At 44.8% G+C, this 27,762-nt stretch overlaps 1 protein-coding gene across 11 annotated transcripts in view; it reads right to left on the bottom strand.

Moving 5' to 3' along the window:
- The window catches only part of CADPS (calcium dependent secretion activator), a 485,320-nt gene that overhangs the window by 186,355 nt on the left and 271,203 nt on the right, over positions 1-27,762 (bottom strand). For all 11 annotated transcript variants that reach the window (XM_082638330.1, XM_082638328.1, XM_082638325.1 and 8 more), the window contains exons 7-8: positions 9,756-9,867; positions 1,234-1,373 (exon numbers count right to left, since the gene is read on the bottom strand). In XM_082638330.1, the coding sequence (XP_082494456.1) occupies positions 1,234-1,373; positions 9,756-9,867 (252 nt within the window). The remainder of the gene's footprint in view (positions 1-1,233; positions 1,374-9,755; positions 9,868-27,762) is intronic.

The following is a 27,762-nucleotide window of genomic DNA, read 5'->3' as shown; positions in this document are numbered from 1 at the left end:
CAGCCAGAGCTCAGGTTCAGCAGCCAGTCTCTAGTTGGTGGGAGACCTTTGCTTCCTTTGGAGTTCCTCATGCCCAACCCCCTCCAATACCCTCCTTAGTAAGTATCTATCTTTCACTCGAACCTTGAGGCTTCTTTGTTCCCTAGAACTCTGGGGCACCAAGGCCAGGGCGCTGCTCTTTACTCTGACTGCTTGCTGCTGTGGTGTACTCAGCTGCTGGGATGTATACCTCTTGTCCCAACCACGCCCTCCTGAACCTTTCACGGGCTTCTGTTTAAATCTGTCTTCATCAGTGACCAGCCCCTGGTATTGGGTTTTTGAATTCCCCACATCTCTAGCACATAACCAAGCTTCAGTTTTCATGTCAGTTTTATTACTTTAAGTCCTTTCACAAACACATAAGCAGAATGATAGCTGGTGGGCAAATGGTACCTGCAGAATCCCTGGAAAACATCCCATTCCCTTCCACTGGTTAAACATTCCCCTAGTCAGAGTTAAATGGCCCAGCTCCTTTCTAAGTGGTCACATTTTCTGAGATAGTGGTGTCCAAACAATTTAGTTTAATAGGCAATGGGGCTCAGCATCTACCCACTTGCCAATAAACATTTCCTATACAAACCACTGGTTTGACCTGCAAAATAAAACTATATTTTACCTATTCTTTTTATCCTACTTGAGACTACTTAATTGGTCATTCCTCTCAAACCTTAAGAAACTGAAGACAATCATAAAATTTCTACTCTCTGGTTAATTTAAATGTTATGCTAAACACTACAACTGATTCAACGTGAGTTGATTGCTTGAAGGTCGCCTACAGCAACTGCTTACACCTCCTGGATATGGTTGTTAATGAAGGTGTAAGGGCATGATTCAGAGAATCTGAAAGATATGGATGCCTTTAAGGAGGTATGTGAGGCCAGTAAAGCCTCTTAGACCAGAATCACCCAGCATGAGTCTAGAAAGGTTTTGAACTATACTGGAAATTCTGTTAGAAAAGGATAAGGCAATGACCCTATCCTGATGGTTTAGCAAATGCAAATACAGTAATCATAAGAATTGAGGAAGCTTATATAGTAAATATCAAAGTCAGGTATTTTAACAATCTCTCATATTTCTTTGACTTTTCTTCCATGTCGTTCTCTGAAGGTCAACTTTTATTTATTTTTATTTTTAAATATTTTAAGAAATGAATGGGGTGGGTCCAAAATTACCACTCGGAGAAGGAAGACTTACCCAGAATGCTTCATGTTTTGAGGCTTATCCATTCGGACAGCAAGTTTGATTTTGAGGTCTTGATCGGGGCAGTTTTTGGAGACTGTCATTTTGTGCCACTCTGACTGTTTGGGGCTGTTGGGGGTGGGATGGAGAATAACCTGCAGGGAAAAAGGACAATCATATTAGCCAGAAAATAGGAACACTGTTATGGGCATGTTTTCATAGACGAGAAACTTGGCTGCTGAGAATTGAGGGTCTCATCCATGTCCCACAGCCAGCGGGAAGGCAGTTAAATGAAGTGGAGGCCTGGGCATTGGACTCAGATCCAAGGCTCCACCTACCAGGGCTGGCTGGTGCCAAGCAGCCCGGCCTGAGGACAAAAATGGCATTCTTTGCTCTCTTCTCTCTCTCTCTGGCTAATTCTATAAGAGTAGGGATCACGATTTCTGTGATCCTGCTTTTGTACTTTTCTAAAGTTCAGAAGTACTAAAACAACCCTGAACTGAGAATGTACTACACACATTACTCTCCTCAAATAAGAAGATGGATGTATAAGAGAAAGAAGTGTCCTTCTATACCAGAGAGAACCTCTAGTCTACTCTTTTTTCCATTCATCAGGATTTCTTCCACTATGTCAAGAGGAGAAATCCTTCCGAGGCTGCAGGGGAAGAGGGAAGGGACCATATCTGATGAGAAATGTGAGACTTAGAGGTGAGAAGGAACGTGCTTAGGGTCCCACATTTCAATGTGATTTCACCTGGACTTGACATCTTATCACACAGCACCCAACCCTGTCCTGGCCCAGAGGGAAGCGCATGCAGCTTGAAGAAGGACCTGTTCTTAGGAAATGCCTTTCACCAGGGTGCTTCAGAGTCGGTGCTGTGACTTGCGTCTTCTGTCCTAGTTCTCACTGTCACAGATGCTGTAAGTGAACCCAGAAGGATACACACTTCTCCAGTAAATCCACTTTTTCAGGATGCAACAAAAGAGTTCTCACTCAGGAGCCACGTGGGGTCTAGGAAATGTGCATTCAAGGAGGAGCGAAATATTTGGAAAATCCCCTAAACGAAGGGAATGTGGACGAGATACAGGCACAACCAAAGCTGGGCCTGCTAAGATCTGTTTCTGCGGTGGCAGTGTGCCCTGCTTTGGTGCAGGCTGTCTGTTTTTTCCAGGCACAGGGAAGGCAGGCTCCTTTCCTGGGTTTCTTTCACCACTGCAGAGGGACAGGAGGGGCTCAGAGTCTCAGGGGTGGACACTCTAGCCTTCTAGGTGCTGTGTCGGCCTCACCGCCATCATGCAAGCTTGGCCTGCGCGTGGAGAGTAGACACACACGGCTTTCTGTGTGATTGTGGAACAAGAGCTTTGAGAAGAGTAGATCATGGCAGGAAAATGAAATCAGCCCACTTGACATGACTTGCTTGCGCTGATTTTTGACCCCTTCTGATTCCAGGCCCAACCCTCTTTTTTCCACTACATTCCCTCTCTTCGATGAAAAAAAATGTGTATATTCTTGCTAAACCCAACATTTGAGGCTTCTCAAGGTCTAATGACATGATTAAAATACAAGAAGGCCTGATTTTTCAAACCGGAGGCTGCCAACTTTTTTTTGATCCTGCCCTACTTCAGTAAAATATTTTTGAGCAATGAGCCAAATATCTTTAAATAGATCACTAGTAATATAAAAATATATCAATATACTGTATAAATATCAGTCAAATATATATCCATGTATCTTTTACATGATGTATGTTTACTTTGTATTAATATACTGCATTATTACATATCTCATAAAACATACACAAATATAGAAGTTTTAAAAAGATGGGCTAAAGATAAAGAACTCTATTTTTATTTTTAAAAATTCATTTATTTATTTTTTTTGGCTGTGCCGCGCTGCTCGCGGGATCTTAGTTCCCCGACCAGGGATTGAACCCGTGCCCCCTGCAGTGGAATTGCGGAGTCCTAACCACTGGACCGCCAGGGAACTCCCAAAAAACTCTATTTTTAAATACCTTGGTAACTGTGGTGGCTTTGTACTATTATTTGCCATATGTTATCGTACCATACATATGTAAGGCAAGGCTCATTGTTGAGGATACTGGATGCGAATCCGTGGTTCAAGTGGACTTGTAGATAATCTCAAAACGTTTTCATTGACCTCTCATCCTGAGTGCACCCGCACTGTTTTTATCTCGTGACGTGGATGGCAGAACTACTTCTTAGCAGGACGGATGTCACCTCTACCATTTTCACGTTGTTTGCCAGGCTTGCAATACCAGTATTATCTTCAGATCATAGCTCTGCTGTAATAGTCTTTTCAGCCAGTTGCTCATTTTGCAAGGGTTAATTTAGTTGAAATTCTATCATAAAATGTAACAGTTCACGTGACTGGCACTAGTGAACTGTGATATGCCTTAGGATGCTGGAAGGAAATGAGTAAGTCAGGGTGCCACCGGGTCGTGGAGACCTCTTGTGTTATCTCTCGAGATAACACCTGTCCCTGTATGTCACCTTGTATCATGTTCCGTATCCTGAGACCCCAGACTGTGGAAGATGGAGAGAAGGGACTTGCCGATCTCAGCGTAGCTGACCTTCTCCGCTGTGCTAGTTTGGCCTGAGAGGTGGGGCTGGGTCGGTGGGTGATGTCTTGGGAAACGAGGAAGGGGAGGAACTGGTAAGAGAAACCCCACCAGGGCCAGAACAGCAGTAGGTAAGGCCCAGGGCCTCCTTCTGCTTCTGCTCGCTTGGCAAAATCAAAGCAGGTGGGGCGCTCTGGGCACCCAGAGCTTGTTAACAGGCCATCCACCATATGGATCCTGGGCGCCTTTCCCACCGGCAATATGGTGTCCATTTGCCGACACAAATGGCCGCAGCTCACTACTGGCCGCTCCACAAAGGCTTCTTCCCCGACGTGGTCGCTCCCTGGGGACACCTCCTCTCTAGGGTGGATGGAGAGATGAGGTCACCGCAGTCCTCCTCCATCTTCATCCCCACTCTGCCATGCGCCCGACGGGCCGGCGACTCCTTTGTAAGTGTCAGCCCCGCTGAATTATTAGGGTCCTTATGGGTGCACATGAGTCCCGAGCAGTCCACACACCTCATCTGGGCATTCCAGGCTGCTAGTTGAGCACTCCGTCATCTCAGCTGAGGGCCATGTGTGCTGTGCTTTGATGTGGTGATGCTGATATGGGAACACAACCCATCCTCTGCAGTAAGCTGTATGTCAGCCAGCCCCAGCTTCTCTTAGTTACCTGGGCATTTGGGCAGGTCCTTCTGGAGGACAGTTTTACCCTGAGGCTTTACCTGGATGATCCTCTCAAGCACTTAGCCTCCATGTCTCTCTTTACCTCTGCATTCCCCCGGGAAGGCATGCCTGCTCTTCAGACTAGATTATGTCCCCTTGCTCTGTGCTTCCCAGGTGTCCTTTCTCTAGCAGGGCACCACACTGCATTGTAATTTCTGGTTTTATGTCTCTATTCCTTACGTTCTGTGTGGTTAAGGATTTTTGACTGTCATTATTCCTGTTTGCTCTGTGCATAGCGCAAATGAATGGACACAGTGGGCCCATAACACTATTTTTTTTTTTTTTTTTTTTTTTGCGGTACGCGGGCCTCTCACTGCTGTGGCCTCTCCCATTGCGGAGCACAGGCTCCAGACGCGCAGGCTCAGCGGGCATGGCTCACGGGCCCAGCCGCTCCGCGGCATGTGGGATATTCCCAGACCGGGGCATGAACCCGTGTCCCCTGCATCGGCAGGCGGACTCTCAACCACTGCACCACCAGGGAAGCCCCCTGTAACCCTATTTGATGAGTACAAGGTTGAGAGTATTGCACTGTTGTCAAGAGTGTGAAGGAACAGTCATTCTCTCATGCCTTTTGTGAAATTATAATTGGTGTATACTCTTTAGGGGACAATTTGGTAGTATCCGTCAAAATTCAAATTTCACTCAGCAAGATACTTTTTTTGAAATTTATCCTATACACACACACACACACACATATGTGCAAAGAAATAAACTCAAGGTTATTCATAGAGGCATTGTTTATACAGCCACAGACTGGAAACAATCTAAATAAATTATGATATGTCTACACAGTGCATGTAGCTATGGAAACAAAAGGGAAGTCAGTATGGGCTGATACAGACTAATCTCCAAATGTCCTGATATTTCAAGCAAAGTGCAGAGCAGTATGCATACAATAACTTCCAACTATGCTCTCTTTCTTTTTTATTTTAAGAGGGATATATACAAATATGCTTGTATATGCTATGCTTGTACATGCATAGAATATTTCGGGAAGAATGCCCAGTAAATTAAAAACAAGGTTTTTCTCTGGGAAAAGATACTCAAGTCAGTTGGGTGGGATCATTAGTTTTCACTATATATCCATTTTGATTATTTTTTACTATGTGCATGAGTTATTTCTCAGTTCAAAGGTTAACAAAAAGGAAATATAAAAATAAAAATGGAACAAACTAAATACTGTTGCGTGAATGAACACAGCACCAGAATCTTGAATGTGGCTATGTCCTGCTAAACTTGGGAAAAATCAGCACGTAGAAACACTTTTCCAAGGGGTCCAAGGAATCACTTTAAAAAAGAGCACTTTTGTCCCCCAGCCGCTGTCTGTGGAGGTGCTGCCAGCAGAGGGCGCCCGTCCCACCAGCACAAGGGCCAGGCAGGCGGGCTCCACCGCAAAGGTGGAAAGTTTCTGTGGCAGGAAGGAAGTATAAACTAGTATCTGGGGGAATGTGTCATGAGACTGGAGGACAGTATGATTTGTTAAGAGATTAATGGCAAGCTCGTGGCCTTCACCCCAACAGCAGAGCCAAGATTTTTATTTTTGCATAGGGACAACGCGGTGTAGTAAAAATAGAGATGACGTGGCATCATTCCTGGCAAGTCACTTACCTCCCCTGGGCCCCAGTGTAGTGGTCTGTACAGGAGGAGTAATAACTGGACCTTCCTCATAGGATTCAGATGAAGAATCAGTGAGGGGCTGCACACAGAGCCCTCAGGACAGTAGCTTGGCCAGTGGTAAACATGCAATTGTGCATGGGCCCCAACTAACTGGGTGGCTCTGGGCGGGTGTTTCCTGCCTTCCACGGGAATCAATTTTCTCCTCTATAAAGGAAAAGGCTTTGACTAGCCCAGTGTATTTTAACTTTTTCGAGCGGAAACAGCTTTGAGAAGCTGGTGAATGCTTTGGATTAGCAAGCCCAGAAAAATGCACATATGCCCCTCCCCCCAACATGTGTAAACGGCTTCAAGGGGCTCCTGAGACCCATGGAGTGGACTCAGGTTGATGGTTCCTGGACTTGCCTCTTCTAACACTGATATTCTAGGTCTCTGAGACTCTCCTGATTCCTGATTCATGTCTTCATGGAAAAAGAAAGGTTTGAAGAAAAAGAAAAGGCAGGGTCCTTCCCCCACTCTGTATGTCTCTCTTTCCCTAGGGACAGAAGTGAGTATTTGTCATTTCTCAAAGAAAATGGGTAAACCTCTTCTTTTCTTTCATTCCCTTTCTTTTTTTGTGGGGGGCATTCTTTTTGCTATCAGCCTTGTTTACCTTTTGTTTTACTTCCATCTGCAGTCTAGGTCCTAGTAATATGATTCCAGGTCAGTTTTATAGATGAAAGCCAGGTTAAGGAATTGAGAAAACAAAGGAAGGGGACTTCCCTGGTGGTGCAGTGGTTAAGAATCTGCCTGCCAACGCAGGGGACACGGGTTCCAGCCCTGGTCCGGGAAGACTCCACATGCCGCGGAGCAACGAAGCCTGTGCGACACAACTACTGAGTCTGTGCTCTGGAGCCCGCGAGCCACAACTACTGAAGGCTGCGCGTCTAGAGCCCGTGCTCCGCAACAAGAGAAGCCACCGCAATGAGAAGCCCGCACACCGCAACGAAGAGTAGTCCCCGCTCGCCACAAGTAGAGAAAGCCTGTGTGCAGCAATGAAGACCCAACGCAGCCAAAAATAAATAAATTAATTAAAAACAAAAGAAAGCATGGTTAATGTGTTCTTGCTGGTGTTCTTAGGTGTGTGTACCTGTGTGCTTGCTTCGGGATATTCTGTCGTTTTTCTACAGATGCTGTATCAGAGGCTCAGAGAGGTTAAATGTATTGGCTAATGTCACTCAGCTTTCAGAAGGGATTATGCATTCAACCAGTAGAAATGAAATCTATTAAGTCTATGTGCTGGGCTCTGGGTATAGGAATAGGGTGGTGAACAAAATAATTTTAAGTTTCACGGTCATGGTATCTCCCTTGCAATGGGAAGAGGGATGGTGGCAGGGGCAAAAAGTGGGTAGGGCATTAAGAGGTACAAACCACTATGTATAAAATAAGATATAAGGATATATTGTGTAACACAAGGAATACAGCCAATATTTTATAGTAACTGTAAATAGAGTATAACCTATAAAAATATTGAATCACGACATTGCATACCTGAAACCAATAACATATTGTAAATTGACTACACTTTAATTTTAAAAAAGGAAAAAAATAGGTTTCTCTCCCCATGGAGTTTTCCAGTCCAGTGGGGGAGACAGAAGCCACAATTTCTGTAAATTCTCTCTGTCTCATTGGTGATAGGTTTGGTGGAGGATGTGAATATGGGGAGGGGTTGAAGTAGTAAATGAAGGCGGATGGGCAGTCAGCAAAGGGCTCTCTGAGGAGGAGGTGGCATTTATAGAGAGAAGCAAGTAGCCTTTGGAAGGGCTGGGCAGTGGGGAGAGTGCTCCAGGCAGAGACGAAGCCACAACTACTGAGATGAGAAAGAATTCGGTTTATTTGAGGGACTAAAATTTGGCCAGCGATGCTGGTGCATACTGGATGAGGGGAAAGGCGACAGCAAATGAGGCTGGCGAGGTGGGCAGGAGCCAGATCACCCGAGAGTCTGTGGGCTGTGCTACAGAGTTCAGGTTTTACTATAAGCGGTATGGAGTCACAGAAGCATTTTAAGCTAGCAAGGAACAAATCCAACTTGTGTTCTGAAAATCTGTTTGGTACAGAGTCAAGAGCTGAGATGTAAGAAGATATTATAAAGGAAATTATTCAGATAAGAATTATTGGGGACTTCCCTGGCGGTCCAGTGGTTAAGACTCCGTGCTTTCAATGCAGGGGGCGCGGGTTCAAACCCCGGTCGGGGAACTAAGATCTAAGATCCCATAGGCCGCACAGTGTGGCCCCCCCAAAAAACAGACTACTAGAAAATTTGGGGACTTCCCTCGTGATCCAGTGGTTAAGACTCTGCCCTCCCAACGCAGGGGGCCTGGGTTCAATCCCTGGTCGGGGAACTAGATCCTGCATGCATGCCATGACTAAGAGTCTGAATGCTGCAACTAAAAGAGCCCGTGTGCCGCAACTAAGACCCGGCACAGCCAAATAAATAAATAAATATTTTTTTAAAAAAAGAATTATTGGGCCTCCCTGGTGGCGCAGTGGTTGAGAGTCCGCCTGCCGATGCAGGGGATACGGGTTCGTGCCCCGGTCTGGGAGGATCCCATATGCTGCGGAGCGGCTGGGCCCGTGAGCCATGGCCGCTGGGCCTGCGCATCCGGAGCCTGTGCTCCGCAACGGGAGAGGCCACAACAGTGAGAGGCCCGCGTACCGCAAAAAGAAAAAAAAAAAAAAAAAAAGAATTATTATGTCAGTGGTATTCAAAGGGATTGGTACCACCCCTTGAGATGTTTCAGAAATTTGTGGAACATTTTTGGTTGACAAAATAATTGGTGCTGGGCTCTGCTTGTATTGAATGGGCGGGGCCCAGGGATACTAATCATCCTGCAGTGAGCGAGCTACTCCTCAACGATGAGGAATCATACAACCCACCTGATTTTTGAATATTCCCACAAGATATGAACGGAGGTAGAAAAAACTGCTGGTGATTAACTGAGTCTAGCTCCTAAATCTTTTTTACGTATACATTATAAGCATGTTTGGCACTTTCCCAGGGAAATCAAGGAAACTTTGTTACCAAGATTGGTTTACTGATTCAGTAAATTACTGATACTTGGGTTTTTGAGCCCCCGTCCTCTGCAGGGGACTTTGTCACCTGCACAGTGATTCTCCATACGGGAAAAGTAAAGACTCCTTCCTTGGGTCTTCAGTACAGTTGTGGTTGAATCTTTACATTTTGAAATTATTATAATTTCCCTTTTATGTCTCTTTTATATTATGTCACTGTGCTGATTTTAAAACTGTTAGGGTGTCGGTTTGTTAAATTATCTAATACTTCTGCTTCACGACAGAAGGGGTATTGCACATCCTTGCTCTCAAGGGTGTCTGGGGCTCACGGTGTTGAGAACTCCTGACCTATCTTCTGCAATGCACACAGTTTTCAATAGGGGAAACGGAGGCTTGGCGAGGTTGGGGGTCTTGCCCAAGGTCACACAGTCAATGAAGAGTAGAGCCAGGGAGTCAAACCTCGAAGCTGGGCTTACCAGAAACTGGCAATACTGCCTCTCGGGACGCAGGGACTCCGGCCCTCCACAGCTTCTTGGGATGGAGAATCCTTGTGATGGGGAGCACTTACCCGTCCCAGTTCCTTGTCCTCCAAGGCCAGGACTCCTGTGCTTTCTGTGAACAGCTTCACCTTCACAGCGGGCAGTGCGTGGGTCGTCGAGAAGTCACCCTGGGTGCCCCAGCTGCAGACAGAATCAGAGAGGTCAGTGCCGAGACCTCCGCCTTGACAACGCTAAACTTAGCCCCGCCTTCTTCCTCGGTCCGGTGAACGCACTGTTAACCCGAGGCGTCGAGGCATTGAGGCATCAAGGCATCGCTGGCTGTCACATCCCCCTCCCCTCCCAAGCTACCAGAATGACAAAAAGTGTTAATTATCTTGTTAGGCAAATGCAAGACAGATGCTCAGAAAGTTGCCAGGGGTCTTCACAGAGCACTAGAAGGAATCACTTGGAATTAGCATGAAATCGAGTTGGGGAGGAATTTGCCCCATGCATTTGCTATCCCTACAAACTATTCCGGGGTAACCACTAATATTTCCTTGTAGCCTTTCCAAGAATCCCTAGTGCTTGGAAACCGCTGTTCTAGATTTTGAGAGGGAGCTTCATTCAGCAGGAGCTAACAACTGACTTTACAATGAGACCTCAATGGTAGGGGGAAGGGAGGGAGCCCCATCTCCACTGGCATTCAAAGTTCTGTTGAATAGAGCAATGGATGAAGCTTAGTTTAGCCCCGCTAAAGAGGAACGAAGGTCGAAGGACGTGATGTGGGAAACGCCCTTCCCCACTCACTGGTCTCCGGGAATCACAGTAGATCTCCCAAGAGGAGAGCCTGGCTTACCTAGCATCTGGGTAGAGTGCCAGTCTGAGCTGACATGAGCCCCTGATGGGCCCCTCAGATGTGATCTTTTCATCATGATTCTTACAGAGCCATCTCTATCCACTCTGTACCTGAAATCAGCATGATCTTCAGGAAGTATCAACTGGATTGCATTGAGCCCCTGTCCTAAACCCTTCCACGGCACCTGCTCCATTGCACTGGGCACAATCCAGACCCCTCGCTATGGTCTCCCACCCATCCACTCGAGTGTCATGGGCCTCCTGACTGTGCTACCTCAGGGCTGTTGCATGCACAGTTCCTTCTGTTGGCAATGCTTCTCCCCACCCTTCTCTTCACCTGCTACCTCTCTGGGGCTCAGCCAGAGCTGAGAACATGTCCCTTGATCTCCCAGTCTCAATTTTGTTCCAGTGTTAAACTCTCTTGAACATACTGTTTAATTTTCTGTCCTAGCAATCACTGGATTTGTAATGATTGATTTACTTACGTGATTGTTTAACAGCTAAATTCTCTAATATTCTGTAAGCTCCATAAGGGCATGGAGTGTGTGTTTTGTTTATATTGCATTACCACAGTACTTAGCACACAGAAGACCCTTAATAAATATTTGTTGAATAAATAAAGTGTGCAAACATATATTCTTTTACAGAAGTAGGAAACAGGAATAGATACAATTTTGTATAGAAATGTTTTTTTCATCTTGCCTACGTAATGGCCAATTTCCGTATTTTAAGTTACTCATTTGATATTATTTTTAATGACTATAATGTTACACCTGATGGATGCATCATAATTTATTTAACCATTGTTCTATTATTGAGATTGGGCTGGACATTACTTTTAACTTTCATCTCTGTTTATTTCCCTGGGACGTGGAGAGTTAGATGGGAGATCGTTTCTTCGTTCATTTATCAACAAACATGATGGCGCTCCTACAGTGCTGCAGGAACTGTGCTCATCAGTGAAAACTTTCAAGGCTTGGGACACCTATTCCCAAAATGCTTTCCACACAGTTGGTGACTATCCTCCTACCATCTGGGAAAAAGAGGGCAAATCACATGGCTTCTTGCCCACTCTGGGTGTCCCTATTCACTTTTTTTTCTGGCCAATTTAATCACTGCCGTTCTCATGGGCCTTTCCTTGATTAATAGCAGGCTTGACTATTTTACTCTGTGTTCACTGGCTGTTTGTATTTCCTCTCTTGTGAGTGATGGAACCGTGACTTCTAGTGTCAAGGTTGCACTCAATCGAATAAATCCCATTAACTAAACTCAGAGACCTGAGGACTCTAGACTGTTGGTAAGAGAGCACCAGAAGGAGATAAGGGGGTGTCCAGCTCCATGGGGATCCAAGTGTGCAAGAACCATTGAGAAAGCACAACAGTCGCAAGAGAGAAAGGGAGAGGACACGAAGAGGACAGGAGATGGGGCGAGAAGCAACAGGTTTCAAACACAACAGCAAAAGGTGAGATGTACAGATGGAAGCTCCTAATTTTGGACAGCAGCCACAGCAGCAAGCTCCTAAGACAGGGGAACCTTTGTCCTAGCAAAGGCAACGTGACAAGGCATAAGGTTTTGAACCCAGCATTCTTAGTTCAAATCCTGATGAGTCACTTACAAACTGCAGGACTTGGGGCAAGTTAATTAACAGCCCTGAACCTCAGTTTCCTGAGCTATAAAATAATATCATTTCACAGAATAGTTATAAAGAGTAAATAGCAGCAGGCTTGGAACAGCATAAGAGTCCCCCAGATTTTGGCTACCTTCCCTTCCCCAAATAAGGATACACAAGATGTATTCTAGTAACAGTGAGAATCACTTATATTTTGTGTTATCCATTCAACACATATTTATTAAGCACCTACTAAGTACCTGACCCTTCACTGGGCAAGCAAGATGGACATTACCCTTCCTATTACACAGGGTAAGAGGTAAAACAGTTCATATTGTACCCATTTCACAGATGAGAAAACTGAGAAAAGAACCTCAAGACCTTGTCCATTTTATTCCAGTAAACTGTGATCAAGCTGGGCTGGAACACAAATCTCTTAATTCCCAGTTTATAGCTCTTGCTGCTATTACTGTCATGATTATCAATAACACGCGTGACCAATGATTAACAATTTTGGCAAAAAGCATGATAATTACTGTACTGTTTATGGTTAATTGTGCTATGAATCTCTTTGGGCATTTATCATGCTTGCTCATGGAGATAAGGAAGATTCCTGCTGGAAACAAAGAGAGTTCTGGAATGAGATGCTCTAACACTAAGCCATAAAGAGGCCTTAATCGCAGGTCCCTGGGAATTCCCCACACTGGATCCCTGTGACACTGTCCTTGAAACGGGTTTATAGGGATTTTCTGGCCTGTTCAATGGGCACGAACCCAGTCTGCTTGAACCCCTGCTGCTACCCAAGGATGCTCAGCTCATAATGCGTTCAGCATGACTCAGACCGTGGGGCAGGGCGAGGTCTCTGAGACCCCATCAGCTGGATGGAGTTGAAGCCACTGGAGGCTGCCCTGACAACCCCTGTGCATTTGGACAGTGATTTGCTTTTCCTTTCCACCAGGCCTGCAGCTGTGCTCTTGGCTTCCTACCATGACCCTTGGCTCACCTCAAGTTGCTAGGTCGCTACTGAATCCCAATTTATCCACCAGATTTCAAAATGGCTACCTGGCCCAGTGGAGCAGACAAAAAAAGAAAGTCTAATCAGGACCAGCTATGTCATTCTCAGGGCCCAGTGCAAAATGAAAATGTGGGCTCCTTGTTCAAAAAGCAGGAAAAAGTGCCATTAAAGATACTAAAATACAGTGTTTTCCTTTCTCTGAGGATTTCCTCTGCTCAAACACATGCTCATTATTCCATCAGACCCCACTTAACTGACTCGAGCTCAAAGATCAAATAATTAAGAATGTCAAGACGGCAATGCGGAGCATGAAACCAAATGGTCTGAGTGTGGGACCTGTGCAGCCCCAGCGGTCACAAGCTCGTGAATTGGGCTCTGAGCCCAAGGCCACCCAGTCTGTTTAGCATGGCCAGAGGATGGGCCATGCAGGGGAGGTCACTACAGTCACAGGACTCTGTGAAAACCACTCCTGCTTTCTTTTGGTCAATGCTTCCTATTCATAGGGGCCCCAAGGAGATTTAGTTATCAGCACTTTCTCTGCCCCTGTCCCCTTTGGGAAAAAAAACATGAAAATGTCCACTTTTTGTCTTTTTCCAGCCATGGAAAGACCTGACTATAACAAAAAAAACAGCTAATATTTCTTCAGAGCTTCCTATGTGCTAGTCACACATTCCTATCTCCAGAATGTTAGATGGTCATACATGTATTTTGTCTTTTTAAGCCTTCTTGGCCATCCTGTGAAATGCTTATAACTATCACCCTCAGAGTTACAGATGAGGAAACTGAGGCTCGGAGAGCAGGTTAGTCATGTGTCCAAGGTCACAGGGAGCAAAGGGCAATCTGACTCCACAACCCAAACTCTTAGCCATGCCGCCATGTTGCCTCGCTCCCAAATGCCCCAACTTGCTCTTCTGTGTCTGGATCCAGTTAAAATCAATTACCTCTGTAACTCAACTGGAAAGTTCTGTTTCAAAACGGATGGGACTCTGGGCTGCTCTAGATTTATTTCACACACTCAATATACTTCACAGAGTGCTACGTAACCTGCAGACAAATCAGTCTGTGGTGGAACCTTGGCCTTTTGGTGGAGCCACGTAATGATAAATGAATCTATTTCTCATTGTTGCCTTCTTCTCTGCTCATTTCTTTTCCTTTGCTGGACACTGACTGTGGCTATTTAAATGAGTATCTCTTTTAAAAGTTTCCCAGGACGGAAATAAAATTCTGCTTTGATTGGAAAAGACCAGAGGCTGATAGTATTTATGGCAAGGAGCAGTTGGGAAGGTTAACTAACTTCTCTCTGAACATAAAGTATATGAAGTCAAGTGGGTGAGGTGTCTCACTTCCCTGATCTTATCGTATCTGCTACTACTCTCACACTGTACAGCTAGCTCACAAAAGCACTAAAAATAGTCACCAATTATCGAGTGCTTATAGTTTGCCAGGCCCTGGGCTGAGGGCTTTTCATGGGTTATCTCATTTAATCCTTCTGACAGTTCTGCAAGATATATCCTGATTATCCCCACTTTATCAGTGGAGAAACTAGGACTTGGAGAGGTTAAGTAACTGGGCCAGGGTTTCAAACTATCACAGAGCTGGGCTTCAAACTCAGAGTTTCTGACCTGAAAGCCCATGCATTAAACCATAGAGCTTTACTGCTTCTCCATAATGCATAACACAGTATTAGAGTGTAGTGTGACAATTATCTGTGTGTGTATCTGGCTCTCTCTCTAGATGGTTAATACCTTGGGGCAAGGAGCATAGCGTGGTTGGTGTGTGTGTGTGTGTGTGTGTGTGTGTGTGTGTGTGTGTGTGTGTGTGTGTGTGTGTGTGTGTGTGTGTGTGTGTGTGTGTGTGTGTGTGTGTGTGTGTGTGTGTGTGTGTGTGAGAAATCTACTGTACCAAGCACAGGGCAGCACACAATAAATACTTGTTTAATGACTAGGAAGATGTGACAAATTCAAAATACTCATGTCGCCAGATTCAGGGGATTGTGGAGAGATGCCACACAGGAAATATCCAAGAGTGTGACTGCCCCCTTTAAGCCAAAGTGAGGGTTTATCTCCTTGAGGATCAGATGTTTTGTCAGAGCACACCAACTCTCTGAAGTGTACAGAGTGGCTGGCAGCATGAAGAGGGGACCCAGACGACATAGCAGCAAGGACAGCATTCTGAGGAGCAGGGCGTAGGTCTCTGAAGGTCAAGGAGTGGATAGCTCATGAGGCCAAGAGCTGGAAGAAACGTGGATGCCAACAGTGTAATGTAGGAAAGCTCCACTAAGTTACAAAATGAACTACTGTTATTATTTTTGGTCTTTTCAACCAGAAGCAACACAAGCACAGACTATGGAAATGCAGTCACCCACAGTGGCACCTCCAAAAATGAAGGAACATGTATTGACATATGTGTGCTCATTCCAAATCAAATACCTTTTGCAAGAGGCTGGAGAACAAAGAGAAGAACAGTCCAGCTGACGAACCTACATGTGCACATGGTGTTGGATGAAGCTCTGACTTCCACTGCTGAGGGCTCAGACCTGTACTATGCCCTGCATTTAGACAACACTTCCTGAATGTCTACGATGTGCAAATCACTGTGTTAGGTGCTGCTGTGGACCCAAAGATGCATGAGATATCAGCGCTGCCCTTATGGATGTGATATTCTACTTAGGTTGATGTCACGTCCAGAAATGATAACAGTTGTTAGGTGTGAGCTGAAGCCTTGGCTTTCACATCTGTAACTGGGGATAAGAATAGTACTGACCCCAGAGAGTCGATGGAAGGATAAGTAGGAGATAAACTATTGCATATACAGTGTTCAACACAATACCCAGCACGTGGAAAGCACCAAAGAAAAAGTCTTTCATTTTAGGATTACAAACCAGGGGTTGGTAAACAGAGGTCTATGAGTCAAGGGTGGCTGACTACTTGCTTATGCATGGCTGATGAACTAAGAGCGGTTTTTACATTTTTAAGTGGCTGAAAATAATTAAAAGAAGAGTAATATTTTGGGACACATGAAAATGACATTAAATTCAAATTTTAATGCCCATCAATAAAGTTTTATTAGGACACAGCTACGCCCATCTATTTATTGATACAAATCGCCTTTTGCACTTCAAAAGCAGAGGTGAGTAGTTACGACAGAGACCTTATGGCCAACAAGCCTCCATTATTTACTTTGTGGTCCTTTACTGAAAATGTCTGCTGATCCCTGCTATATACACAGTTAAATCGCCGGCTCATGGGAGTACTTTTATTTTCATTAGCAGATGAGAAGTACGTATGCTCACCAGAGCGCAGCCACAAAGATAAACTGTAAACATGCACTTACAAGGAGAGCTCACTCCATGGCGATTCAATGTGCTGCTCCAAATTCTTCCTGGAGCTCTTGCTAGCACTCGGTGTACTGGAAAACTGGGGATTGTGGATCACAGCATTTCAGACACGTGGTGCCCAAATGCTGCTTCCAGATCCACTTGAGCTGGCTGACTCGTTCAGTCACACTACATCATTATTAATATCAAATAATAAACAAGAGTAACAGACAATTCATATTTGGGGGAGGCTGTAGATGATTTTTAGAGTCACAGCACATTATTTCTCCGAACCTGTTCCATAGGGCCACTGCTTTGAAAGTGAATACTGTGATCTGGGGGAGAAAATAAGGGAGAGGGATGTGCTTGGGTGGAGGCAGGGAGAAATCTACGGGCAAAGCAACCTTCTACTGTGTGTTTGGCGAGCATCTGCTCCATCTCAGTCACATCTCTGTTTACTATTTAAAGCCTCTTATTTGCGGAAGCCTCCTCAGACCATATGTTATCAACAAATGTTGCTAATCAAATACACACAGTAATTTTCATCAGAATTTCCCCCACCCCCACCATGAACAAAAAACAAACATTTGCCACAAAGGGAATATACCTCCCAAAATGACAGTAAACAGCCACTGCAAACCTCTGACAACAGAGTGATATTTACGAATGCATATGTGACTAAGCCAAGAACGCATCCACTTTAGGCAAATAAGGACCCTTGAAGAACTGGATTTTGTGCAGTTTGGTGTTGGGGGATGATGTCATTAGTTACCATGGCGATGCTCAGCATAAGGTCATCATTCAGGCCACGGAGACTGGATTTGCATTTATTCAAGGTATATGGCTCATGCGAGCTGGGTGTTAGATTGGTGTGGTTCATAAAACTAACCGCCAGCTTTAACAAGGGAGAAGTGTCATTTCGGGGAATGAAAGTCCCTTGGTCCCGTTGCTAAGAGGGAAAGTTAATAATTGCCTGGAGACAACTGCATTAAAATCTTTTGGCCTGCCTTTCAGGCAGACAGCATGATATTCTACATCAAGCGAATCAACTGTACCATCGCAGTGTGTTTCATGCAAACTCATGGATAGGATGTGATTCAGGCCCTTTAATGTACTAGAAAAGCTAAACTACCTCTTATCTACATAAATGAGGCGTTTGCTTTGTAAAAATTGGGTTGTCTGGGAGGTGGAGGGATGGAGGCTCCAATTTGCCTATCTGACATTTCCACTGGAATAGCTCTTCAATTTCCAGGAATCGGAAATCAAATGTGTTCAGACCTCAGCTTTAGTGTTCTCCCCGCACATCTGTTCCTCTAAGGTTTTCCCAGCTTAGTCACAGGAACTGCCAGCCACCCAGAAAAGAAAGGTTAGAAGTGCCAGGAAGAGGGTGGGTGGAATATTTACATAGCGTGGACAGTTAGAACTTTACCAAGAAGCAATTATTACCGGTACTTCTTTATTTGGTTTCTTGTTTGTCTCCTCCTACTAGAATGTAAACTCCTCAAGGGCAGGGATCTGTGTCCGTTTCCCTGCTATGTCTGAGGATGGCTGTATCCCCAGCACCTAGGGCAGTGCCTGTCACATGGCACATGTCCAACAAGCATTTACTGAAGAAATGAATTCAATGAATTGTGATTTTCTCCACACACGTATGCACATCTGGAGATGAGATTCAAGTTGAAAGCGAAATTGAACCATGGTGGCTTCTCCTGGACTTACATTCTTTGGCATGGTTAAAGAGGAAGTACAGGAAAATTCTATACTATATACTTTATAAGGGCAGGGACCAAGCCCATCACTGTTGTAGTCCAACGTTTAGCTCTGCCTAGTGCAGAAGAAGCCCTCAATAAATGCCTGTTGAATGAAGGCCAGAGGAGATCAAATATAGGAGATCTGTGCATCAATCCTAATTTTCTCATTAGCTATGTGACCTTGGACAAACCACTGGTAGGGTCTCAATTTACTTATTCTATAATAGGGGTAGGGAGGCAAATATATTGATATTTTCTGTCCTAAAGACAAAAGCCTGGGTATTTGATTTCTAGCATTTCCTTTTGATTCCTTCTTAAGAGTTTTCATCACTCAGCTTATATTACTCTTCTGTTCTTATATGTTGTCTACTTTTTTTTTTTTGCCATTAGATACCTTAACATATTAATCATAGTTGATTTAAATTCCCAGTCTGATAATTCCAACAACTCTACCATGCCTGTCTCTTCAAACTGTGTTTTTTGTCTTTTCATCACTTTTGTTGGAAGTGACATACGGGGCAAATGGAACCCCTTATGGTTCCAGGAGCAATTTCTTCTCTCAGTCGTCTATTCCAGGAGGCTATGATTCTCTGTATCTGTTTGTCTATTTCTCTAAATCTGCGGGCAGTGGTTTGCCCTGTGACCTAAAATTCTCTGATGGATCTAAGAAGAGTTGTTGATTTTCCATTTGTTCAGCCTTTTTCTTGTTGTGAGGACAAAAACCACGCCTTCCAAGCTCTTTACATGCCAGACCAGAAACCAGAAATCCACTGGAGCCTGGACTTGTCAAAATCCTATCCAGCTGTGAGGGCTTAGACTCTATTCTTCATTGGAGGTTGACTCATAAGGAAATATATAGATGGTCAAAAAGAAAATCTAAATGGGAAACCCAAGGTTGGAGCTAAGTAACAGAATGGTGTGGGATTAGGGTGCATGGGGTGGGATGTGGTGCTGGTACAGTGGGTGGGGTGGGCCTGGGGTTGGGCGTCGTGGGGTACATCATGAAGATGACAGCACCTCACGTGGCTCGACAGGGTTGCCTTCGCTGGAATGGAGTTTGTAGCTTGGCCTAAAGACATCCTCTGTCATTATGAAAGGCGGTGAGTTTTTGTCATTGGAAATGATGGCTGTCTCCCCATTCTGAGGTCCTCCTGCATCTCCATCACCTAGCTGCCTTCCTCTAACCATCTGTTTATTCCAAGTTCCTAAGGACCGTTAGGGAAAAGGAATTGTTCACTGCATGGTGGACATCAAAAAGGCACTCGCAGGAGGTTGCTGGGGACACATTCATTCACTTTCTTCTCTTTGTGACTCAGCCAGCCAACGCCTGTTTAATTTCCCACACTGGGCTTTTTCCTATAATTGTCCTTGTAACCTGAGCCTCGTTATTAGGGTTGCAACCTGTGATTTTCATAAACAACTAGGAGGTGCTCTAGTTGATTGTGTCTTTAGAACTTCAATCTGCCTTAGGACACCTCACAGGCTCTAGAAGGCTCATGGTATACAGTCAGAGAGGCTACAGCTGTCAGGAAACCTGGCCAGGGGAATTACAGAATGCAATGCAAACCCCTTTGCATTCCAGCCAGTTCTACGAAGAGCATGAACCAAATGAGGAATAACAACTGGGGGACACAGAGCAACAGACTCAGAGTTGACAGGAGCCCTGAAGATCACTGTGGCCAAGCTCCTCATTTACAAATGAGGAAGCTGGTGCAGTGGGGATGAATTTTGGAGTCAGGGTGTTTAATTTTTATCATTTCACAGCTTTATTTTCTCAGACAAATTTATTAGCCTCTCAGATCTCAGTTTTCATGTTTATGAAATGGGCACACTAACAGTATCTACCTTATAGGGCTTTCTATCTGCCTGTCCCCCAATTAAATGACAGAAGCACTGAGTACAATGTAAGTTCTTAACAAAGGGCAGCCTGCATTATCCAGGGGGCTCAGGATTAAGGGAGCAGGCTCGGGAGTCTAGCAGCCTGGATTCTACATCCAGCTGTGCCACTGTCTACCAGAGTGATTTTAAGCAGCTGACTGAATGTCTTGTGGCCTCTATTTTCTTACCTGTAAAATGAGATGTTAATAGTGCTTCCCTCTTAGCATACCTCTAGTTAGAATTCGGTGTGAAAATGCTACCCAGCCTGGTCATCAATAAAGCCCTCCGTAACTATTCAGGACATCTGAGAGATACAGAACAACTTAGTCCAAGTGCCAGAATCAAACATCAAGATGTGAGCTGACCTTGTAAGTGTTTTCAAAACCATCTGAGTAGTGGCTTTTGTGTTTTCTCAGTCTGGGTAAAATAAAATTGGGACTTGAATTTGGGTTGATTTTTTGGGGCAGCTATGGCAAAGGGGTAAGAGCTGAGAACTCATTCTCACTTTCTCAAGACTTCCTTCTCTCAAAGTGCCTGAAACATTTCCTCTCACCCCCATCCTGCCTCTCATGCTTCACTGGCCTTTTCTTAACCCTGGCGGGTATATCAGAGTACTACTCAAAGAGATTCATCTTCTCCTGCCTTCTCCAGGAGAAAAGTTTTCTTCCTGCCCCACTGGTATCAGCCTTGTCCATGTGACTACTTGCTTTGGTCTCCTTCTGGGCAGAGCACATATAATCCCCAAATTTGACTTTGAAATTACCCAGATGACTTTCCTCAGTCAATGGGGTATTAGCAGATGTGATGGAAGCAGAGGCTTGAAATGTGCTTGAATGCTCGGGCTTCTTCTCCTGAGCCTCTGTCATCACCATAAGCAGAACTTCCTCCAGGTAGCTGTGGGTCCTTCAGCCTGGATCCCACAATGGTCTACATGGAGCAGGCCTGAGCCCAAGCCAGAGTGCGGAGCCAAAGCCAACCAGACCCACCGCGTGAAGCACAGCTACCCAGCCGAGCTTGGCCTGAGCCAGCCAACCCGCAACCGATTTGCAGATAGGTGAATGAAATAAATGACTGTGGTTTTAAGCCACTGAGTTTTGAGACAGTCTGTTACACAGCAATAACTAACTGATACAGTGCCTTTATCTGGTGCTTAATCACATCATCCTGGTACTACTCCATATGGTGTAGATTGGTCTGGAGCCCTCAGCTAAAAGAGCACATACTGGAGAGCTCAGACCCATCTCATAGTTCTTTCATATTTTTAAAAAGTCTATTGCAGTCAGGCAATAAACACCTGCCTAATAACCTTGTTGGTTTGAAAAAATAGTTCCCAGCTCATATGTCCTCACAAAACAACCTCCCTGTTTGCCAGTGTCAAATGAGGCAGTTTCTCCACAGTGTAAGAACTGGACTCAGGCCTGAGTGTGCTGGTGAAGGCTGTCACAGGAACGGTCTAGGTCCCCTAAAGAGCAAGAGGGTCAACACCTCCTAAGGCCAAGGCTGGCAGCCAGTGTCTCTCACACCACTTGTGGTCAAGTGCTCCCGGAGGCGGGGAGCCCTAACCACATCAAAGGCGTTCCAGATTAAGCCTCCCACGTGGAAGGTGATGTAAAAATTAAGCCAACCTCCGCAACACTTGAGCGCCCTCAACATTTGTGGCTCTGTCCGCTTGGGCACCCAAGCTGTGATGGGCACACAGAGGCAGCCCTTGGGGGTTCAGGGATGGCCACTCAGAGCTTTGGCTGCCCTCCAAGCAGCCAGCCCCCTATTGTGAGACCTCCCAGTTGCCTTTGATAGAGGGGATTATGGGAGCTGTTGTTGGTTTTGCTTTCCTGGGCTGGGTTCCCACCATCCCACAGAGAGGGATCCCTGAGGACCCTGTTGTGAGCTAAGCTTGTCTCTTCCCCCAAGGACTGGCTGGTGGATTTGTTCTTTTTTCTCTCTGTTTCACATTTGTGAGAAACCGCTGGGAGTGGTCATGAATGCCAGGAGTCTCAAAGGGAAATGGTGAATGGGCCAGCTGGCCCGATGTCCTTCGGTAAGAACTGAGGTGTTGTCTTAGAGCATCGGGGAAATTGCTCTCTAGACCAAGTGCGATGGCATAGGCCCAATGTGGAGCCAGAGAGTTGTTCTTGAAAAGTGACAAATCTCAGTTCTAGAGAAATATCACCGTCACTCTACCACTCCATGGTATACCAATGCCATCTTAGTGGGGTGAAAACACTACCTACATTCCCAGTCAAATCTGGCTCTCCTTGGGCTGACCACAGGGGTCCTCCACAGGGCCCAGCTACATTTACTTTGGGACTCCCACGCACATAATATTAAACACACTAAAAGGACTCCTCCAGACCATCTTGTAAAAAAATGTATAAAAAACTGGAGGAGGGCTTCCCTGGTGGCGCAGTGGTTGAGAGTCCGTCTGCCGATGCAGGGGACACAGGTTCGTGCCCCGGTCTGGGAGGATCCCACATGCCGCGGAGCGGCTGGGCCCGTGAGCCATGGCCGCTGAGCCTGCACGTCCGGAGCCTGTGCTCCGCAACGGGAGAGGCCACAACAGTGAGAGGCCCGCGTACCGCAAAAAAAACAAACAAAAAAAAAACTGGAGGAAAGTTGAAGTGAATTGTCATCAACTACTGGATATAGGTTAAATTTAAGAGACATGTAATTCAAAAATTTTTTTGATTTTGCAAGTATATTTAGAGTTAAAACATTTCCAGGGGAGGGGTGTAATGATTATTGTGTAGGTATTAACACATGTTTGATCGGAGACGTATTACAGCTACAGGTGCTAGTTTCTGCAAAAATCCTCCAGTCAATAATGTGTTAATGTACTGTGTACATAATGATGTAATCATTATTATGCAGCACTTAGGAGCTGGAGCTCTGAAATCAGACACACCTCAGTTTCCTGTTGTCAGGTATTAAAGTAGATACAGATATGGCAGACCACTAACCAGCTGTGTGATCTTGGGTAAGTCTCCTAACCTCTCTGAGCCTCAAATTTCCCATCTGTAAATGGGACCATAACAATGTCTACCTCTTTGGGGTGCTGAGAGGATTAAACAAGACAATGAATGTCAAGGGCTCAGCACAGTGTCAGGTACCTTTGAGAGTCCTCAGGAAGTCTTGGCTGGTTTGTAATTTAGGATGCTAATTGGGTAAGAACGTACAGAATGGATTTGAGGATGAACAGGCCAAGGAACGTGTAACAGTTTAGACGGCACAAGATAAAGGTCTCAGAATCATGAGTTGGAGGGAGGATAGGTGAGGTACTAAAAATAGAGATTTCTAGGCCCCAATATCAACTGTGCAGAAATTTATATAGAGAGGAGTCTGTCCAGGAGAGTTTATTTTGAAAGATCTTCCTTGGTGATTTTGCTGCTTGGCTATGTTTGTGAACTACTGTGGAGTCTACAGTCTTTAGCTGAGTGCTACATGAACAGCGAACAGGACTACAGCAAATACTTTAAGGTTCACGAAGATCAACAAGCAGACAGGCCCTGGTCTCCCAACTACAGATTTCCCCTCAATATTAGGTGGCCCCTGAAGGAAGGAAAGAATAATTACTCAGTGTCCTTGAGATGCCGACCCCACATAAACTATCTTTTTTAGTTTGTGAGCTGTTAATGGGCACACTGGAACGGTGGTTCTCGGAACAATGATTTTGTAAGAGTTACCACAATAGTGACTCTTAGCGGGAAGTTATGAGTGACTCTCCCACTCCCCAGCAAATGGTGATGATAATAATACAGTTCTGACTGAGGGCTGATTACATGCCAATTACTGTTCCAGGGACTTTTACATGAATCACTTCATTCATTAAACTGAGATGTGAACTTGAGTTGAATGAATGTTGACTATCCCACATCTGAATCGGAGGAGGTCAGCCCAAGTCAAGAAGGCTTGATTCATGAAGCATGTCGGAGACCCCAATGTACACTTGATTCCTGGAGAATGGATCTGGTTGGACCAAGAATGGTCTGTCTTAATGGGATGGCCTCATAATATTGTGGGAAATAGGAAGCAACCAAAAGATTATGAGGCCAATCCCAGTGATGGGGAGGGGAAAGAGAGAGAAATAGAGAAAGAAAGGACAAGGACAAGGAGAAAGAAGAGGAGGAGGGCGGGACGAGGGGGAAGGAGAAAGGAGGGAGCGGGGGAAAGACATTTGTCTCTGAGTGAAATGTTGTGATAAGTCTGCTGAAAATCAAAATTCCCAGTATCCATTAGTGTTTTAAACCCTCCCCTCCTAGCTTCCAGATTTACATAAATAATAAAACAACTTCATGACCTCCTGTGTGCACACTGCCACACAGCATCACCTCCCTGCCCATGAGGGAGGAGAGTGGAATCAATACCGCAGCGTTCTTCAACTAAGCTCCAGTGTACATCCCCCTACAGAAGTCTGCGTGTCTTTTCCCTCTGCCTGCAAACACTCCCTCCCTCTGATCTGCAGCTTAGGCTCTGGCAGTTCATTACAAGCACGATAAAATCAGGTTTATTCCCTCCATCAATCATCCAAGAAAATTTATAGAACTGTGGTCATTAATTCCATCACTTTAAGTGGGGCGGGGGATGATAATTTCATTATCCATTATAATTGCTTGTAAAATTTTATGAATTATTTGCATCATTTAAAATCCAACATGTGCCTAAGGTAAAATACAGAGCTGTCTGGATCAGACAGACTCTTTTTTCTTCTCCTCTGTCTTATGCCAGGCACAAACATTGGTGATGTTTAGGGCTTTGAAACTTTCTCTTCCCTTTCATGAAGGGTGGCAAAAGCAGAGCTATGTTCTGAGGAAGAGTGAGGAAAAAATGCCAAAGAATCATTAAGTGACACAATGAGTGACTGATACATGACTTAGCCCTTCCTACAGCAGTGGTATTGCAGGACAGTTTAAATGACTGACATATTCATACCTTACCATGAGGAGTCAGATGGCAATTTGACGGTCATATCCAGGGACCTTAGTTTGGCTAATATTTTATCTTTAACAGTGGATCATATTACAGCATATTTGTATATAATTCTACATTCTTGTATACTGTCACTGTCTTAGCTTGGGCTGCTCTAACAAATACCCTAGACTGGGTAACTTAAACAACAAACATTTATTTTGTTTGGATATTCTGGAGGCTGGGAAGTCCCAGCACCAGCAGATTCAGTGTCTGGTGAGAGATCTCTTCCTGGTATGTCCTCACATGGCAGAGAGAGATCATCTCTCCTGCGTCTCTTTTATAAGGACACTAATTCCATTTATGAGGGAAACACCCTCATGACCTAATTAACTCCCAGAGGCCTTACCTCCAAATACTGTCATATGGGGAATTAGGGCTTCAACATATGAGTTTGGAGGGCCGACACAAACATCCAATCTATGACCTTATGTCCCTGGACCTCTAAAATTCCAGACCTCACAGGCAAAATACATTCATGCCATTCCAGAAGCTCTCCCAAAAGTCCAAAGTCTCATCCAACTATCATAAGGATCTTCATTTAGCCAATGCTTTATCTGTAATAATGGATCATGTTACAGCACATCTTGTCTGCAATTTCACTTTTTTTTGTATACTGTCAACAACATTTACTAAGTACTATGTCTTAGATGCGATGCTTAGCACTATATAGACATCATGTGCATGAATCCTTGCAATAACACTATGATGTAGGTATGACTACTTCCATTTTACAGGTAAGATGTCCTAGGGATTCACCAAGGCTGAGAGCAGTTTTTTTTTGTTTTTTTTGTTTTTTTTTGTTTTTTTTTTTCTTTTTGCGGTATGCGGGCCTCTCACTGTTGTGGCCCCTCCCGTTGCGGAGCACAGGCTCCGGACGCGCAGGCCCAGCGGCCATGGCTCACGGGCCCAGCCGCTCCGCGGCATATGGGATCCTCCCAGACCGGGGCACGAACCCGTATCCCCTGCATCGGCAGGCGGACTCTCAACCACTGCGCCACCAGGGAGGCCCGAGAGCAGTTTTTGAGTGTCTAATTCCACATGTATTTATCATGATGTATGGTCTATCTGTATATTGTTAGGTCCCCATTTTACTAAAGTTGTTTGAATAAACTTAGGGACTTTTTAAAATTAATTTTTTTTTATTCAGATGTTCTAATCCTGGAAAAAATCTTGCAGAAAAAGATGACATCTTAAATTTTATGGTACCCTGTCACCCTGGAAAAAAAACCTATGATCAATCTCTGGAAAACACTAATTGGTAATCTACTCTGTACATCACAAGGTTAAGTTCTGAAGTGCTACAAAGATGTCCGGCTCCCAGTTTTTGTCCTCATTCATTCGAAGAACAATAGTTACCTGAACAATTAAAGGAATGCACAGAGGAACTAAACAGTTTAATATAGTTCAAGACATGTCCCAAGGCAGAATACAGTCAGCTAATAAATGGTTGAACACTGTGGTTCAGAGGAGAGAAAGACTGATGCGGTGGCAGCGATTTGCGAGTCCATCACAGTGGAGGCAGTTGCAACTAGAATGGGTCTTAAGAATGGATAAAATATGGATGGGCAGAGGGCGTATACTGGGGAAGGGAAGTACTAAAAATCCTTCAGAGGACAAGGCTGTTCAGTAGCTCTATTATAGAATCTAACACACATGGAATCTGTTCTTCACTGTCACAGAGGCGTGATGGCAGTTATGGAGGATGGCTGACTTAGGCTACTGGATTAAAGGGTAGAAATTTGTAGGTCTGGTGTGATGAATGAGCTATCACAGGACAGGCAGAGTTGGCCCAGAGAAAATTAGTGAACTAGGTGAAGTTCATGGACATCTGTTATTCTTCCTGCTCAACACTCTTGCCCCTGCTTCTAGTTACAGTATTCTAATTCTTCCTTGGAAACCACTTCTCCCTGACCTTGGCTCATTTAGTCTGGGTAAAGCTGACCCCACTCCTGAATTGAGAGGTGGCCATTCTTGACACTGCATTTCCTAGACTAGGATGACTGGTTCAGGGGTGGATCTTTGACTCAGCTGAGTAAGAGTCAGCCATGAGACTTTGGCTAAAACACAGGGAAGGAGGTGCTTTCTCTTTGGGGGTTACTACATGCACAAACTGTAACCCACGAACTATTGACAGCAACCAATGTGCCTTCACGAGGAAAGACGTAGCCTGAGAATGAAGACAATCCAGAGGGATAGAGCTGAGGGAAGGAGAAACACTTGATGACATCATTTGAGCATCTGGATCAAGCGATGCCTGCAGCCCTAGACACTTCAGTTAAATGAAATGAGAAAATCCTTTCTCAGTCTAAGCCAGTTAGAATCAGAGTTCTGTTCATTGCAACAGAAGATGTAAAGCAAAGTCCCATCTGTCTGTAGTTCTTTACCTGCCCATTCCTTTTTCATTTGCTTCTTCCCTCATGATCAGATTCTGACATTTTGCTCTCTGAACTGGGTCGGCACTACTCCATTATTTGGACATTTCCTGAGAAATTTTCCTAAACAAACCTACTTGGCCTGAGTTCTATTCCTTCAGGTTCTTTTTTTAAAAAATATTTATTTATTTACCTTTATGGCTGCCCCTGGTCTTAGTTGTGGCACATGGTATCTTCATTGAGGCATGTGGGATCTTTCATTGTGGTGCACGGGCTCTTTGTTGCTGTGTGTGGGCTCCAGAGCATGTGAGCTCTGTAGTTGTGGCATGTGAGCT

Source organism: Mesoplodon mirus, assembly GCF_964341445.2.
Source record: "Mesoplodon mirus genome assembly, chromosome: 12".
Classification (NCBI taxonomy): Eukaryota; Metazoa; Chordata; class Mammalia; order Artiodactyla; family Ziphiidae; genus Mesoplodon; species Mesoplodon mirus.
Note: the sequence above shows the minus strand (reverse complement) of the source record. Positions and strands in the feature narration are given on the sequence as shown.